The sequence below is a fragment of the Copidosoma floridanum genome, unplaced genomic scaffold (genome assembly GCF_036245765.1).
Source record: "Copidosoma floridanum isolate Cflo_tuat_1 unplaced genomic scaffold, Cflo_Japanese_pri ptg000009l, whole genome shotgun sequence".
Classification (NCBI taxonomy): Eukaryota; Metazoa; Arthropoda; class Insecta; order Hymenoptera; family Encyrtidae; genus Copidosoma; species Copidosoma floridanum.
The window spans coordinates 1,260,612-1,277,741 of record NW_028321886.1 but is presented as its reverse complement, the minus strand read 5'-3'; the positions used below and the strand labels follow the sequence as shown (position 1 = coordinate 1,277,741).

The 17,130-nt window shown below is 37.9% G+C and overlaps 1 protein-coding gene across 5 annotated transcripts; it reads right to left on the bottom strand.

The window, feature by feature from the left end:
• Window positions 1–18: 18 nt before the first annotated feature.
• Window positions 19–15,161, bottom strand: scny (ubiquitin specific peptidase 36). 5 transcript variants are annotated; one of them, XM_014358455.2, is made up of 9 exons: window positions 14,134–15,161; window positions 8,415–9,052; window positions 7,934–8,062; window positions 7,635–7,861; window positions 7,160–7,558; window positions 6,377–6,882; window positions 5,450–6,034; window positions 4,727–4,875; window positions 19–4,597 (listed from the first exon to the last, which is right to left on the bottom strand). In XM_014358455.2, the coding sequence occupies exons 2-9, from the start codon at window positions 8,944–8,946 to the stop codon at window positions 4,242–4,244; spliced, it is 2,883 nt and encodes a 960-aa protein (XP_014213941.2). In that variant the 5' UTR covers window positions 8,947–9,052; window positions 14,134–15,161; the 3' UTR covers window positions 19–4,241. The 5 variants fall into 5 exon arrangements, 4 of the variants coding, with proteins under 4 accessions (XP_014213941.2, XP_089445582.1, XP_089445581.1 ...); XM_089589456.1 differs by having other exon boundaries at window positions 5,471–6,034; window positions 14,134–15,160; XM_089589455.1 differs by having other exon boundaries at window positions 7,934–8,041; window positions 14,134–15,160.
• Window positions 15,162–17,130: the final 1,969 nt, after the last annotated feature.

Sequence of the window (17,130 nt, the reverse complement as noted above, 5' to 3'; positions counted from 1 at the left end):
AATTTCATAATTATTTTTATTAATGTTTTAATGTCTCGTATTTATAAAAATATTGAGTTAAGTTTGCGTTGGAAATAATTCCAATAATAATTTCCAATTCATTTTGTCTATACCATTTGCAAGGTAAATCCTTAACAACACGTTTTTCTCATCTACTAGATTATTACAGATTACATTCCTCCTTACAATAGCTATTAATGTTCAAAGATTATTAGCAAAGTAAAACACTCATTCGTTCTTAGTTTCTATCTTGATTTAAATAAATACAAAATATACAACAAACATGCAGGTGCAAACGTAAAAAAAAGAAAAAATCAAAACAAAAAGGAAAAAAAATTACAAAACGGTGGGTGATATAGTGAAACAAATGTCGAGGAAGATAATGAATTACAGGTGTTTCATTTGGCGAGTTAATAAAAAAAAAATTTTTTCCAAACAAAATCGATTAATGACGGGGGATATTTTTTCGTGTTCTTTCTGCTTTATACATCATCAATTAAATACATGTATAAAAAATTTGCTGCAAAATTTATACACACATTTTGATGCACTTAGTCGGTTTTGCATTTTTTCTTAAAAAAAAAAATTTCTGCCTATGTCTATACACAATACACGCAAATAATTTTCTTGACGAGTATTCCACTTATTCAGCGCTTCTACTTTTGTATCATATTATTTTTGTCATTTAAGTAATGTTATATTTCGAACGACACACGCGTAATGTACGTGCGTGGTTATTACAAATGGCATATTTATCATTACAGTTTTTTTTCTCTCTCGGTCGATTTTACACTATAGCTTTGTCTCCTTGATTCGCACTACCACCGAAACACAATTTTATCATAATACTCTTACGTCATCGCATTTTTTATTGACTTGTTAATTTTAATAATTATTACGCAAGCTATTAGACTGGATCGTCACCTCCTCCCTTTTAACTCTTTTAGCAATGCGTCTCTTCTTCAGATTAGGATTATTCTCTTGTCAAATACTATCATACAAAAACTATAGTATACAAATTTGGAAGAAAAAAGCGGTAAAAACGAGATAAATAAATTGCGAAAAATATCTTTTATTTAAACTCGTTTCTAGGCATTAAAATTATTGGAAGAAATGAAAAATTGCACTTTAAAAAAATTAGAAAAATTGAAATCAAATTATATGTCGGAAAACGTCAATGAAAAATATCATTTTTGCACCATCAAAAAATTTTTAAGCTATATTTATTGAGAAAAACAAATCTATATATTTATACATGTATATGCTTCAAAAAGCTAAGCAAATAAAAAAAATTAGAAATAATTTATTCACACTACACGGGAAATGAAAAAAAGAGAAAAAAAAAAAAATTATAAATTAAACCAAAAAATTGGCGTCTTTGGGAAACTAAGTTATAAAAAAATTGGAACACCTACACAAACAAAAAATTAAAATTGTCATACTAGTAATAAATAAAGTATCAACAATTGCGGTAACTGTAATGGGGACGAGAGAAGATAATATATTAATTCGAGTCATCCGAAATATGTATTTTTTTTCTTCTTTTTACTGCAGGAGTTTGGAAAACTTTTAAGAACTCAGAAGTGTTAATATGTACTTATACAAGACTCACTTTACACTTTCGTTGTTCAACGAAATGCAGGATTTTCACTTAGTAAAATCTTAGACTGTCGTTTAAGTGTGTACACACGTGTTTGGCGTAAGTCAATCCTATGAGGACTGTTTTCTGTTTAATGACAGATTTATTAAAAAAACTTTTTTTTACAGTGGTATATGTTTTTTTTACACTTGGCGAATATTGAAAAAAATAACTATTAGTTTTTTAGAGGAATGATTATCTATTTTTCAAATTTCTATGTACAAAATTTAAGGACTTAAAACTTACGATCAAGTATGCTTGCACAAATTATACTCATTTAATTCAATGTACAAAAATCGCTGATTAATTGTTAAATCTTTTTTTTTTTTTTTTTTTTTTTTTCCAAGATATCACTAGAAGTAGGCAAAAAACGCATGTCTAGTAAAAGTTTACTAGAATGTTGTAGTTTTCATCAATCATTCAAAACTCACATTAACACACAGTCAAGTATTTACAGCATTGACAAGTTTTGAAAGTCAGTGACAAAATTTTCCAAAAAGCTATTTAAGCTCTTTTTCTCTCCTACTATCAAACAAACAAGTATTCTTTTGTTAAAGAAATCGACTAATGTTCAACGTTTGCATCGAAAGTTGACAAGCTTATTGTACTCTACTTTTGGTATGGAATACCATCTTTATTCTTGAAAGAGAAAAGAAAAGAGAATCATTACATCGCAAGATCACTGTAGCTCGGCGAGTTTCGTCATTATATTTAAATATAGTGACAAGCCACTGTATGTTACCAAGCTTTTCTTTACTTATTTTCTATTCTTTCTCGCAGGACGGAACCGCGATGTGTTGACGTACATATCAGGCTCTCGCGTACCTATAATTAAACTTAGTTGAGTGTAAGAATCCTCTTGCATAGAATAGTATTGAACCACATGTAAAGGTAAGCACTAATGTAAAGTTCAAAGTCATTATAACGCCATATACAAAAAAACATTGTTCATACAGATATTTGGCTAGCCATTAGTACGGTCTTAAGGTATTTAAACATAGAGATAAAACATTAAGTAAATAACAAGACAATATTTAAATTTAACACTGACGGGTTTATTTTGCAAGTTAGGCAGTCTTCTGTGTTTCCAATAGTTCCGCTTGATGTTTGTTAAAATTGATTTTTTAAACACTTGAATGAAAAGGCTCAGCTGCAAAAACCATTGAAAAAGCAGTATAGGAAAATTCATCTTTTGTCAGCATTAAAATAAAGAAAGTCTATGGATTTAAAAAATGTATATCTCACAGTTAATGTAACTGTACATCATTTTCGATATCGATTATTTCTGGATTTTTCATCATATATTTCCGAGTAAACTAAACACTTAATGTCAATAATTTACGCTGTCAGTGCGCGCACGCAAGTTTGTTCATGAGTAAAAAAAAATACCATGTAAAATGTTGTTCTCCCGTTCGTTTTCTTGTTCTCTTTCTGAAAGTTCTTTCACTACTTGTAACTTGAAAAACTGTTAATTTTTCTAGAGTTATTATACTAGTGCAGTCTATGTTGTTTTAAAATATTTACTTATTCTTTTTTTTTCTTATTATTATTATTATTTTTTTTTTTCATCATCCGCGTGTTCACGCGAACAAATGAAAGTACGTACATATATCGGCACAAGTATTACATACCAAAATGCTGCGAGCAAATCAATCTTTTTTTTCTTTTTCTCTTGTACGTCGTCACACGAGAAAAACGAATGAAAACGTTTGTGTAATAATGAATCATTAACACATACGGTCCTTCGTGTTTTTGTTACAACGGTAGAGTAGTTTCTTTAAACTCAATAAAGTATTTCGCTGAAGACCGCTAAAAATCAGCGCGAATACATATTAAACTTTCGCAATTATTCCATTACAGAGATCATAAGATAATTACTGTAGTAAATAAAATTTTTTTCAATGTTTTAATAGAAGGTAATATATCATTCACATTGTGTTTTATTTTACATACGTTATATCTGACTATTTATATATCAAAGAAGTCGTACTGACCCTTATTTACTACAGACTAATACGTAACTCAAATGCAAAAAATGCAAAGTTCTTCGTTACTTACGAGGTAATCGTTCACGAATAACTGAAGGTATCGTTAAAAACAAATTTGCTTTTCGTGTCTTACATTACCAATTCTGGCTAGTTAAAATATATATAATTACCTAGAGGGAGCAAAAACTAAATTTGCCAGTGAAAAATTATACATAAAAATAGAACAGTAGATTAAAAATAATTCAAGTACAACGGAGCTCGAAACCGTATCATCCATCTAGTGTTCCACAGGCTTTCGAGCATTTCAATCGTTCTTTAACGCAACGCATACTCGTAGAAAGCCACGTGACCTTTTGTTTTGCTTAACGTAGCTCTATATCCTCTCGAGTTTTACTTTTTCGTTCTCTTTCAGTTTTGCATCCCTTACATAATGTATTCTTAAACATTATCTTCTATAATAGCGTTTCATCTTATCGTCGTCGTCACCGTCGTCATCGACTACCAAACTCCGCAACTTAACTATAAAAGAGTGTATAACACAGGTCAAAGCGCTGGATTCACTCCATGGCTTTTATCATAATTATCATCGACGTGGTCGTCGTTAATGTGCTCTCCTATCTGCGCCAGTGACTTCTCGATTTATTGTGGTTGAAACGACGACTGTGATTCGACCTATTGTGATTGCCACCGTGCCGCGGTCGATGGTACGACTGATTATTGTACCGGTAGTAATTATTGTTATTATTACTGTTGGGATACTTCCACTTGTTGTTCTCGAACTCTTGGAATCGGTTGTATCTGGAATCGTTACCCCGATTATTGTGATCATTGTGATGGACTTTAATCTTTTTCGTACGGCCCCGATCATACTCGTCATCATCGTCATCATATCTGCGCTTCACGATTTCTTGTCGCCGATCAGAGTCGATTTCCCTGTCCAAGCGTGCTTTTCCACCGTCCCAACTTAACACTGTAAATTATCAAGTTAACTTTAGTTTTACGCATAATTTATGAGTATAAGTGTTACAACATCTGTTGCCATTAAAAAGATAATTTTAGTGTAAAAATTTGATGTTATAAAATAAAGTATAATCCTTACCCCCCATGTTTCCATAGCCATACAATGATGTTTTCTGTAAATGAGATGTACCTTCAGAACGATTATTTCCGTTGTAACTTCTCGAATCTGCTGTGTTGGGGGTCATTGAACGATTATTTGATCTACTGCTACAGCTATGTGAATCATCCCTGAAGAAAAAAAATGATTTTTTTGTAAAATAGAAATGTTTGTACGATTTTTTGGAAAAAATTGATAAGTATCTACTACGAAATTAAATTTTTTTTCGTATATAGACAAAATTGTACTTTTAAAACTTTTAACAAGACAATGTCCAATCAGTGTTGAGAATTGACGATGTTGATAGAAAAGAGGAATAATGTTAAAAAAAATTTTAAAAAACATCAGTGCAAGACTAAATTTTATAATGAAGATAATAAAAAAAAAAAAAAATTAAAAAAAAATGGTTAACAAATATTTATGTGCAATCACATGACAAAAAATATCAATGAAACATTATTGACTAAGTTAAGCTATTATGTAATTCACAAAATCTACATGATGCTAGATACTGCATGTTTGATAAATGTCAAAGTCAACTGAACTTGAGATAGCGTGACAAGTGAAGTAATAATGATATTAATGATAATAATAATAATAATAATAATAATAATAATAATAATAATAATAATAATACTCACGATACTCCTCTTTTCCACGTGCCAAGCACAAAAACGAAAATAAAACACAATAAACATGACTTACGATAAATTGTCAGAGACTAACCATCCATTCGCCGTAGCGGTAGACGAAGGCGGCGAGCTCTCCTTACTGACTTGCCAACCCTTGTTAAGACCAGCCGAGGTCTTTGCATAAGTCTTCCTGTCTGGAGAATTCGTTCGCGACTTCGACGAGTGCCACTTATCCTTAGATTTATCAGATGAGCCATTGGAGTGCTCTGCTTTACCGTTGTTAATGCCATTTTTGGGCGAAGAACCTCGCGATGATGAGCCATTACTGCTACTACTGCGGCCGTTGCGATTGCCGTTGCCGTTTGCCGACACCGAGTCCATGCCGTTCGAGGGCGCGTAGTTGTGATGGTGATTGTTGCCGTTGTGGTTACTGCTTGTGGGCGATCTCGAGGCAGCGCGCCGTGGTGAGTACGCGTGGGAGTTACCGTTTGACTTATTTGACGACCTTGGTGAGGACGAACCGTTGTTTCCAGAGAACTTTTGGGGCTCCTGCTCATCCCGGAACTTTTTCAAGGTACTGTGACTGGTCTTGTCCTCGTCTTCGCTCGAGTCGCCGTCGTAGTCGACCAGTTTACCGCTTTTTGACGTCTCGTTCAGTCTGAAATTCAGCCAAAGTTATTTTTAGAAGGAATACAAATACACATGCCTTATGTATATATATTTATAGAGAGAGAGAGAGAGAGAGAGAGAGAGAGCACGAAAAAATGTAGTTATGCCATCCAGAGTTGAACATTCGATTGGACCATTTTTTTTTGTGTTTTTGTTTCTTTTTTTCTTTTATATTTCAGTTTTTCAGAAATGACGAACGCATGATTTAAACGTTTTAATGTCATCACACTGTTTATTTTTGTATAAGTTACTAATTACAATTCAAACAAGAGGAAAAAAAAACCAGAGATAAAACATGTGGATCTAATAATATAATCTCCGCGATGCGAACCTATTCTTCTCCAAGTAAGAAGACGACGGCTGCGAACTGAGATGATAGCTGCGCCTCACGCTGCTACTGAGCGGCAATGTGAGGTGCGACAGAGACGTCAGTGGAGGTGAAGGTGGCGTTGAGGTGATTCTGTTTAAGCTGCTGTCCCGCGTGAGCGAGCGAGAACCATAGGACGACGTGTACGACGATAGGGGCCTAGAGCTGAGCGCTAATCTCGTGGATGCCGATAACGACGACGAGGAACTGCCCTCGCCGTTTCTTGACGGGGTCAGAGCTCTGCTTAAACTGCCGGAGCCGTGATCCAGCAGCTTGCTACTCGACACGCCGTTTGAGTGCGAGTAGGACGACAGACCTGACGACGGCGATTTTGATAGCGGTATCTCGCCTTTCGAGCTGCTCAACTGACTGTTTAGGGCTTGGCCGTTCGCGATGGAGGACGGCTCCATCTCGAAGATCATTATGTAAGCGTTGGTGCTCGTCACACTATTCAGGCTAACTTGGCGAACCTGATTAGCATAATAAGAAACTTGTTAGTATTTTGGTGATGCTTCTTGGTTGTTATTTCAATAAATGGGGATTTATTATTTAATGACGTGTGATAATTTTTTTCTTCTTCTACAGTTACATATGTTACAAGTATACACAACAAATACGTACAGCAAAATGAAAAATAAATTTTTTTTCTTTTTTTTTTTTTTTTCTATTATCTGGGGATGTCCCGCAACCAAAAAAACAAAACAGAAATTATACATAGATGTATATTCATAAGCGGGCTATACTTACGCTAGAATCATCGAAAGAGAAAAATTTGCCCGAGGACACTTGTGCAATGGCAGTGTAGTGTCCACAATTGACAGAAGGACCCATGTGAGTGACCATCGAGGTGAGCTTGTAGATGACCTTGCTTATGGGCTCACCCGGTTTACGCCTTATGTGAGGACCCATGTCGATGGTCTGCTTGAAACTTACGTGACGCGAAATCTTTCCCCCCATTACGCTAAAACGCTTCAGCTGTACACACAACACTTTCGGCGGTCGCTCGAGGGTGAACTGCTTGCAGGCAGGTACGCGCCGCTTGCACGATTCGCATTTGTAGTCGTTGTTGTCGAGCATTTCCCGACCGAAGTAACCAGCGAGGGCTTCGTCGAGAGTGTTGGCTTTTCGAATATCCAACAGAAGATCCTACAAAATTTAATTTTAGCAAGTTAAAACAATCGTTCCATGTAATGCACGGGTGATTCTTTGTTTCATTTTGTACCTGAAAATGTTGAAAAGTAGTAGAAATGTGACCGCACTGAAGGCATTTGACCTCGGTTCTAATATAGCCTCCGAAAATTTGATTAATAGGAGTAGTTTCTTTCGAATAACTATCTAATTTAGTGGCCTTGTGTCTCGACAAGTAAGCCTTTTCCATGCCTTCTAAAAGATATCGTAAAAATTCGTGGGCATCTTCTTGCTGTCCGTGTACCAATGTTCGACAAATAACTGAAAATGAAGTAACATAACGCTTGAGTGTTATTGTTGCGTTTAAAAATTACATGGCGATCGTTGACTCACTTTTAAGTTTATCATAAACGAGAAAAGGCCTGATTACTTCGCCAGACTTTTGATGACTGGCAGTTAAAGTCTTTGCCACTGCACACGTAAGGCACTCACCAGCTCCATCTGAAATAAAACGATGTCTGTCTGTTGTTTCCAATAGAACATACAAATATTATTAGTTACAGGTAACTACAAGCTTGCAAATTAAAAGCAGACATGGATGATGTGAGTGTGCCGTAAAAATTGGAAAACTGTCAATGCAGTAAAACTTGATGATACTCCATATTAATATTTTCAACCAAAAAAACTATTTAGTGCAAAATATGAGTGTGGTTACATACATGTGTGCAGGGTATACGTTGTTATAACGCAATCGTTAGGATTACACATATATTTACACAAATAAAAATAACTACCAGCAACACCGTCATTATACGCCATGCCTGCCACAAAAAAACGTACATTAAAATGAAAAAACATGTATATACGTCATTACCGATTCCTTCGCTGCACTTGCTTTTATGATGAGTGTCGGTTAGGAGCCAATTGACGAGGGCAGGCACGTGAAAGAGGGCTTGTAGCGTGCTGTTGAGGTAACACGTGTTGCCAACGTTTAACATGCCCGCACCGACGGGGAAGTCCTTGGCCCAGCCAAGGCTAATTCTATCGGGCGCATAGAGCACGACTTTGGGCTCAGGTAGCCTCGGCTCCTTGGCTGAACCAGTCGTCTTCGTACCACCGCTGCTGCTACTGCCAGCTCCGACGTCCGTTGTCGTCGTCTTGTCCCCAGAGGAGCTGTTCTCCTGCTTGGGCAGACTGAGGACTATGTACTTGTTTTTCAGGTGGTCTTGGACGGTCTGCCTATAGTTATCGGTCTCTTCATAGTCAAGCTCGGAGCACAGTATGCGCGAGGCACCTCCTGTCAGGCCAGTGATGTTCAGGTCATCTGACGATTTAGACTGACCGGCTACGTCCAGGTTGTGGTGCATAGCCCTGGCCAGCGGGTCGCACACGCTCACTGCAGGCATCTCGTCTGACGTTTTTGTCAGCTTATTTGAACTAGCCACAGTTCCTGGCTTTTCAGTCACCTTCGAGCGATGAAACACTGATAGGCAACCCCTTGGCCTATCTTACCTGCAACAGCAAGCATCACAAAAAATTGTTTTTTTTTTCTTATTTTGCATATAGTCTTTTTGGGATCGCCATTGCAGCTATCTCTTTCTCATTTATATTCTCTGAGCATTGGATTACTATTCCAACTTGAGCTACTCAAAGGATGTTATATTTAAACAGCCCATTATTCATCATTGAGTAATATGTAAGTACACGACATTTATTTTTGATCTGTTTTTATGCGTCTTCATGTGTACTCCTACTTACACGCAACATCATCCAAGTTCAATTATTGATTATTTTAATGTTTGAATAAAAGATTTTGGTGTGATATAAAATCCAGAAATTCTAGCAACAAGTGAGAAAGTCGCAACAGCTTTGTTGATCGTTTATTTTTGTCCATACATACTCGTTAAAATGTAGACCAACAACATATTCTGGAAAAGTAGCTTTAAAATTAGAAAGTTATAGAGTTAAGAATTAAGTGTAATATAGGTGTTACATATAAAACTGCAGTAACTTTTTCATTGTGTGCTTATAGTTTTCTATGATGCAATCGTTACAAATAATAAATATTGCAACATATCTCTTGCATGATAATTCAGTGCTCTACTTTAGGGAGAAATATTCCTTTTGAGAAATCAATAAAAGATACTTTAATAAAACATATTAAATCAATTGTGATGTTTGATATCTTCATTTCCATTGTTTCATTACGTTTTGAAATTTTTGTTAATTTTCTTGAAAATGATTGTTAAGAAGTATATAAAAAAGTAATTACTGAATCAAATACAAATTTAAGGAACATTTAAACATGGTCTCATATGGAGGTGAACTATTCGAAAAAAATGATTGTTAAAAACCTTAATGGTGTGTTTGACACAATAACAACAATAATCAACAAATTGTAACATTTAAATATGGATTTAACTCCGAAATTACTGATAAATGACAGCGAGCCCATCCTACAAATGTACACTCAGCACTCTGCATGTATCAAAATAGCAAATACTTAAATAAGTAATTGGAAAAAGTTAGGAATAACGTTCCAAGTACGGCATTTAAATAACTGCGAAAAAAAGAGAAGAATTTAGGAGAAAAACAAACACATGCACGCACGTGTATCATATATGTATACTTTAAAAGTCTACTGCTGACACTGCACGAGGCGGAAGAAACCCTCTGTCTCTCCTCTGCCCTCATAGAGGAATATATAGATATATTGCGCGCATTCATGGCAGCAGTGCTTACATTATGTAGTACCCACGTGGTCATGCGGTTTAGCGGCACACACACATTGTCTACCGTACTTACATATATCCACCCACCCACCCACCTGCACATCATTCCAGACATCATTTTGTGAAATAAGGGGGAAGTAAGTACTCAATCTCTTTTTTACTCTCGCCCCAGTGAGTATAACAAATACGTGTACATCAAAATGGGTACAGATAATAGTATAACACTCACCCCTTTTACCCGGCACCTTGAACGTCTTGTCCATAACGAACGACCATTTAAACGCAGATTACGACTCTTTTTCGGGAACCCACGGGGTACAAGGTACAACTACTCAATTTAAAGGAGAACCGTGGGAACATCAACATTGGGGTATGTTATAAAACATAGATGTGTACCAAAGGGGGAGAGAGACGAGAAAAAAAATTAATATGTGTAGGTATACAGTGTTAAGTGGCGACTCTCGGGGCGAGAGCAAAAAACACGGTCTATCGATCGTCCGGGACTTTAATAGGTATATGCGTGCACGGTTACGTTTACTTTCTGTAAAGTATTAAACCCTCCCTCCTGATGGCAGGCAGGGGGAGTAGCAGCAACACGCCTCGACGATGACGAGGAGAAGTGCAGAGAGAGAATTGGCGGCGCCACACAGACGAGACGTATCAATACAAATACGACCCACACTACCAAGGGAGGGCGCGTATACATATAACTATGATACTCCAATTTTTTTTTTTCAACTCTCCCGAATTCCGCCCCCGTTTCCGAACTCCGCCCATAATAATAGGAGCCAATGTACAATACTCTCCCCTAAACCAAAAAAACGTATACCCTGCGCTTCAACACTTTTATTGTGTCGTAACCTCGAGCGTATGAGTGTGTGCTTGTTTGTTTGTTTATTGTAGGTATATATATATTGTACCTGAGAGCAGAACAGCCCTGGCGGAGCAGCAGCAGCAGCAGCAGCATGGGTGTGCGGATGGTCAAAGTCGGTGGTTAATCGTTCGCTCGTTCGCTAGGTTAATTATGTACATATGTACATGTATATATATATATATAGTTAAGTGCAAAATCTACAGGATCGTCGACGACGACGACGACGACGACGATGACGACGAGGCGTCCGGAAAACTCGGGTCGGTTCGCGCTCTCGACGGCCGCTGCCGCCGTAGCTGTTCATGCTGATGCTGCGGTGGTCTCTTTTTCTTTACGTGTGTCATCGTGCCCCACTCCCCCGCCCACGAATCGATCCGAAATAAACAAAACCCCAATCCGGGAGAACGAGAGAGAGAGAGAGAGAGAGAAAGCATCAGAGAGCCACATCACTACAAGGCTTTTTTTACGCGCGTTCGTGACGCGGGTGGTTTCTCTGCGTTTGTAGTTTGCTCCGATTTAACGACGCTGATGATGATATTAAAAAAAATAATCAGGCTGCTGCAGCTGCAGCATCCGCGCGTTTTGCAACAACGAGATCATCATCATCATCATCATCATCAGTTCAGTCTGCTGCTGGACGTTATCGGAGCTCGCTCAGTGTTTTCTTCTCCTCATCTTGCGTTCAATACATTTACGTAAATAAGTATATAAGTGTATCTCCGTTGCCGCCGTGCAATAACGCGTGTTCGCGCTTCGCGCTCGCGCGCCCACCAAACGACCTCGAGAGTCTGCGCGCGAATGTTTTCTATATATAGAAACAGTACGTGTGTGTATTGAAGGATTATCTCAAATGGAAATACGAGATATCACTTAAGGCACGACCGGGGCAATCAACTGGGCCTGATTAGGTCCGGATCGAGTGCGCGTGTGATAAGTACCGGGTCAAGCGACGCGACGTGTAATTAGGTGACTTTTAGTCAATTTTTGTACTACTTATCTGTATAGGTACATCAACTCTGAAAGGGAGTCGGTTCAAAACGTTTAAAATTATCCTCCGATTCTCTCTGTATACGTTTTTTTGTTGGACGCAAGAACAAAAACTATTCGAACATCACTTTTCGGATGAAATATTAAAAAAAAAAGAAGTCGAAAACTAGTGAGATTTTAAGTTAATATTCACACACAAAACTCAATAATCATGTGGTATCTGTACAGTTTATTTCAGGATTCCTGATCAGGTCCTGGACAAGTAACCGAAGGTCAGGTGAACACATTCGGGACCGGATCAGGTCCCGTACAAAAAAACTGAACTAGTATTAATCAACATTCTAGTCAGGCGATTCCGCATAATGTATGTTTTTCTATTCAAGAAGGTACTACATGCATATTGCACGTTCTCATTGTTCCGGCCTTATCGTTTACTCCCCTGGACTTTGCTCTCCATTTTTGTAGTTTTTTTTACGTTGCTTCTTTTTTTTGGTTACTTTCATTTGCAATTGACAATCTCCTTGCAAGTACCTGTTTAGTAATCCAACAAGCAGGCACTCAGATAAGAATTTATTTTAACTTATCAGGGCTCCTCTTTATAACAGTCTGCTTATATTTTGGTTCAAATATTTGTCGTTTACCGTTCTCATTTGACATGAATTAAAGTTCAAAAAGTAGTTTGACTTAGGGTTGTACTCCGGTTTTTACAGGTGATGCATTAAAAGAGTAAGTAAATAGGGTATAATGACCGTGAGGGACTATTTTTAGAGTGAAATAGGCGAGGAAAAATCTTCCGAAATACATATGCGGTTAATAATTAAGAATATATTATAGTCATTAGGTACTGTCATGAAAATACGACCTCGAAGGGACACGTCTCACAAGTCGTCGTGAATAACCCGCAACCCGCGATTACGCCGTGGTTCGTGGCGCCGCCACAGCCGCCGTCGGTATCGCCGTATCGCGGTATCGCTATTAGCTAGTACGATATCACACACATACACATGTGTGTTAAATCCATACGTACTATATACATTTCTCCTTTCTCGCGAGAGACCGGCTTTTTATTAGGTAATACACCTATCACCTATGTATTGAGAGATTTCGTGTGTGTGTGTGTGTGTGTGTGTGTGTGTGTGTACAATTGTATTGGTGACGACACGGCATGAAAAGCGCCACGAGAAAATTTCGGAGCAAAAGAATCTTCTGACTGGGCTCAAGGATTAAAAGTGAGTACAATGTAAATTGTTTGATTGATCAAAACAATCAATATCAACAAAAGCTCTCTTACAATTTAAAAGCCAAATTTGGAGATCTTTAACTTACACACATACACATACACGTACATATACACGCGCGCGGCCAAACGCAAGAGTTGCCGTTCATCGTAAGTAGAAGAAGGTAGGGTAAGTATATCGACGTTTTGCTGCACTGGCTGCACACTTGGACTGACTTTTGTGCATTGAGTAACAGCTAGAGGCTGTCGAAGGATGAGAGCGTGAAGGGCAGAGTAAAAAAAAGGGGGAAAACAAGAAGGGGAACGGAAGCACAAACACAGCGTGCATGTCTTTAAGGGGAGAGATGGGTATACGTTGCTGCCTCCACGCAACCTCGACGTGCATGCTGTTGGGTGTAAGCAAGGGTATAATAGGTATAGGTGCAGCCGAGTCTCCCTTGCAAGGAGACCAGAGGAGACGACCTTTATTTATGCTCGCGCATATTATGTATACACATAAGTAAATATAAATAACGTGCAAAGGAGAGGCAGAGGAGCGTCCCCATTGAACCCTCTCGTAAGCGCGCGAGCAGACCGAACGCGTGTAAGTATCTATCACCACTCCAATATGAGCATAGATAGGTTACTTGGTGCCTACGGGATAGAGCCCTACTGTACTGCCTAGTAATCTTAGTCGGTAGAGCGGAACGAGAAACTTTTCGTTTTTTTCTCCACCTTCTCGAGCATGCTTAAGTATACTATCTACAGAAGGAGAGGTACTCACCTTACATCCGGTTTTTTCGGCTTGGCAGCTACAAGTACAGCCCGACAGCTTCGTCTCCTTGGTGCCCACAGGAACTCACGTATACGTGCACGTACATAAGACAGGATCACGAGTATCACGACATCACGACAACAAGACACATTAGATTTATCTATTTAACACTGGGCGAAATTTCATTGCAAAAATTGTAATTACACGCGCGTGCGCATGTGTGTGTATTCGCGGTTATGTCGTCGACGTTGTATTTTCTCTTGCTCGTTTCTTCTTTTTGGTAATGCTGTTTTATAATACACACAACCCGGTAGTAACTTACGTGGACGAACGGGGCCACCCGCGAGAGAGCACCAAGAAAAAAACGAAACCACCGAAAACTATGGGCAAGGGCAAAAAGGGTGACGATGACAGACTCAGAGATGAAAACGTGGACTACGATGGAGCCCGAGTGCGCGGGGCAGGAGGGGGACGCTACCGGCGGCGGCGGTGATGCCGCTCGGGGCTCCCTTCTGCAGCATCCTCACCTCCGCCTCTTTGTGGTAGCCTCCTCGTAGTCGTCGAAACTTTTGTCCTCACTGCGTGTCGTCTCCTCCGAATTATTACACACGCACTCACTGATACATAAATACACGTACCGGCTACTCTCTCTCAGGAGTAGCCCGAAGGCACAAGGAGGACACCCGCTCGAAAAGACACACGCGTGCGTGCTACGGCACAACAGCACCACAGCAGCAAGCCGGCAAGCCGCAAAGCTCAATATGCTTGGCCTGGGCTCTATCTATCTCTTCTCTCTTTTCTACGCCCTTGCAGGGTATACACGCGCGTGTCGAGTGTCGAGTCGATTGTGAATGTGGACAAAGACACCGGAGTTTCGTTTCTCAAATTCTCAGTGAAGAAAATTGTCGCACACACCATATGCACACTACGAGAGCTATCAGGGCGACGGCGACCTGAATTGAAATAATAGGTACTAGGTATTATTCTATCGAACCTAAAACGCCGGAACTCGAAACTACTTGGTTAGACTGTTCCCTGATGCAGCCGCCGCATTTCGCTGCCTCGTATGCGACACTTTCCTCCTCTCCGGGCTTTTGAGGCTAAGGCTAGGGATAACCTGGGGATGTTTTTCTACTCAAGGTTTCCAAGTTGGTATGTTCCAACATAATCACAAAAGTATAGCTTATTTTGGAACAAACGGCACACCACCACCAGACTGGCGCGAAATTCAAATTTTAAGCTTGTTCCAAAAGACGGGCTTTATAAGCATCAGAATAATAGCGTTCGCCGTATTTTTTACATTGTTAGGTCGTTTCTTATTTTTAAATGTAAAAAATATTTTATACAAAAAAACAATGTTTTATTCAAAATTTTTACACAATGTAACAAAAATTTTACAAGAACGTTGCGATAATAATAATATCAGTTAACTGTGTAGAGCTTCACTTGTAAATATTTGTACTAAAAAACTACAGAGTGACTTTTGTACATAATTTCAAGTCCCTCACATTTTAATACGTTATTTGGTTGACTGTCAAAAATTTTATTTACATAAAAAATAAGTATTTCATTTTCATTGCTTAACATCATATCTTTCAAATCAAAATAAAAGTAAAAAAATTATAGAAACTCAATATATATTATATAAATAATCTTGGTGTGCAAAAAAATCTTGTAATGCACAAGAAAGCCATAAAAAAGATTAAATGCCTCATTTTAAATTGTATTTTTTTTTTTTTTCCATATGAAACAGTATTTTGTATATAAAACTATTACGTATTTGAATTACGAATAGCAAGTACATCAACCTTACATATTTATCAAGTTAAAACCCTAGACTAAACCCAAGCAAATTATTAGAAAAAAAAATAAAAACGTAATCTCGCGAAAACTACGCCTTTGTCATAAGAGCCGTTAGGGCATTATAGGGTTTACTCTAAGGAATTCTTATACATTATCCAATCCTGGATATGGACAAAAACAAATTAAGACAAGGTATACCTGAATTTTGTTATATTTTATCATAATGTTTTTAAAAATAGCTCGAAATATAGCTATGTATAATCTAGCACGCTAAGTTTTGCTGATGTGAATTTTCGTAAAAAAAAAAAAAAAAAAAAAAAAAAAAAAAAAAGTGTACATAGTCTTGCAGTCTGTGGTGAAACTTACGGAATATGACCAAAATTCTTTAAACTCACTTTGATATTCCAGTTGTATAGCAGTTTGTCGATTATGAGGCAACCGCGCCCTTGATAATCAAAGACATTTTTGGCCACGATGAGCTCTTTGAGAGAACACATTGATGCCAGATCTTCGATTTCTATTTTTTTAATTGGATTTCCTGATAAATTCAAGAGCACGACTTGGAATAAAGACAGTCGTGGCATGCCAGTGAGTTTATTAACGCTCAAGTCCAAATGTTCCAGTGGAGCCGTTTGTGGACTCACAAAAGTACCCCATTTCCTCTTTGGGGAACATGCATCTTAGGAAACTGTAAGCCCGAAAATAAATACGGCACAGGAAAGCCGAAATGGTTTATTGGAGTCTGTTAATTTTCATTTTGAGTTCCGAAAAAGAAAAAGTGGAGAATACAATAAACACGTAGTTTTCTGGGCTGTCGAAAAATAGCTTTTCAATGTTTAAAGTCGTTTTTCTCGAAAATCACGAAAGTGGAGTTTAGTGATGTGTCGAGAAAGCCACAAATTTATTTTGTCTCGATGTTTGATACTCTCTACGGGATCATATCTTCATCCAATTGTGGATAAGGATAAAAAAGCACCACAAGGTATACCTGAATTTTATTTTATTTCATTGTACTTAGATGCTTTAAAAAATTGCATCGGTGCCCCATTGAAAAAGTCAAAAGATCGTCATTCACATGGTGAACATTTATTTTCTATGAATTAAAGCCATCTACTCGAAACGTGATAAAAAATTATGAATGTTTTTGTACAGCTATAAAAACCATAAATGTGTCAGAAGTGATACGATATAATCTAGTTTGCT

Coding starts and splice junctions, on each gene's coding strand:
- scny (XM_014358455.2), bottom strand. CDS start 8,946: ATGCCTGCAGTGAGCGTGTGCGACCCGCTGGCCAGGGCTATGCACCAC. Junction 7,559..7,634: donor CTACTTTTCAACATTTTCAG/GTACAAAATGAA, acceptor TAAATTTTGTAG/GATCTTCTGTTGGATATTCG. Junction 4,876..5,449: donor TTAGTCTCTGACAATTTATC/GTAAGTCATGTT, acceptor TTTTTTCTTCAG/GGATGATTCACATAGCTGTA.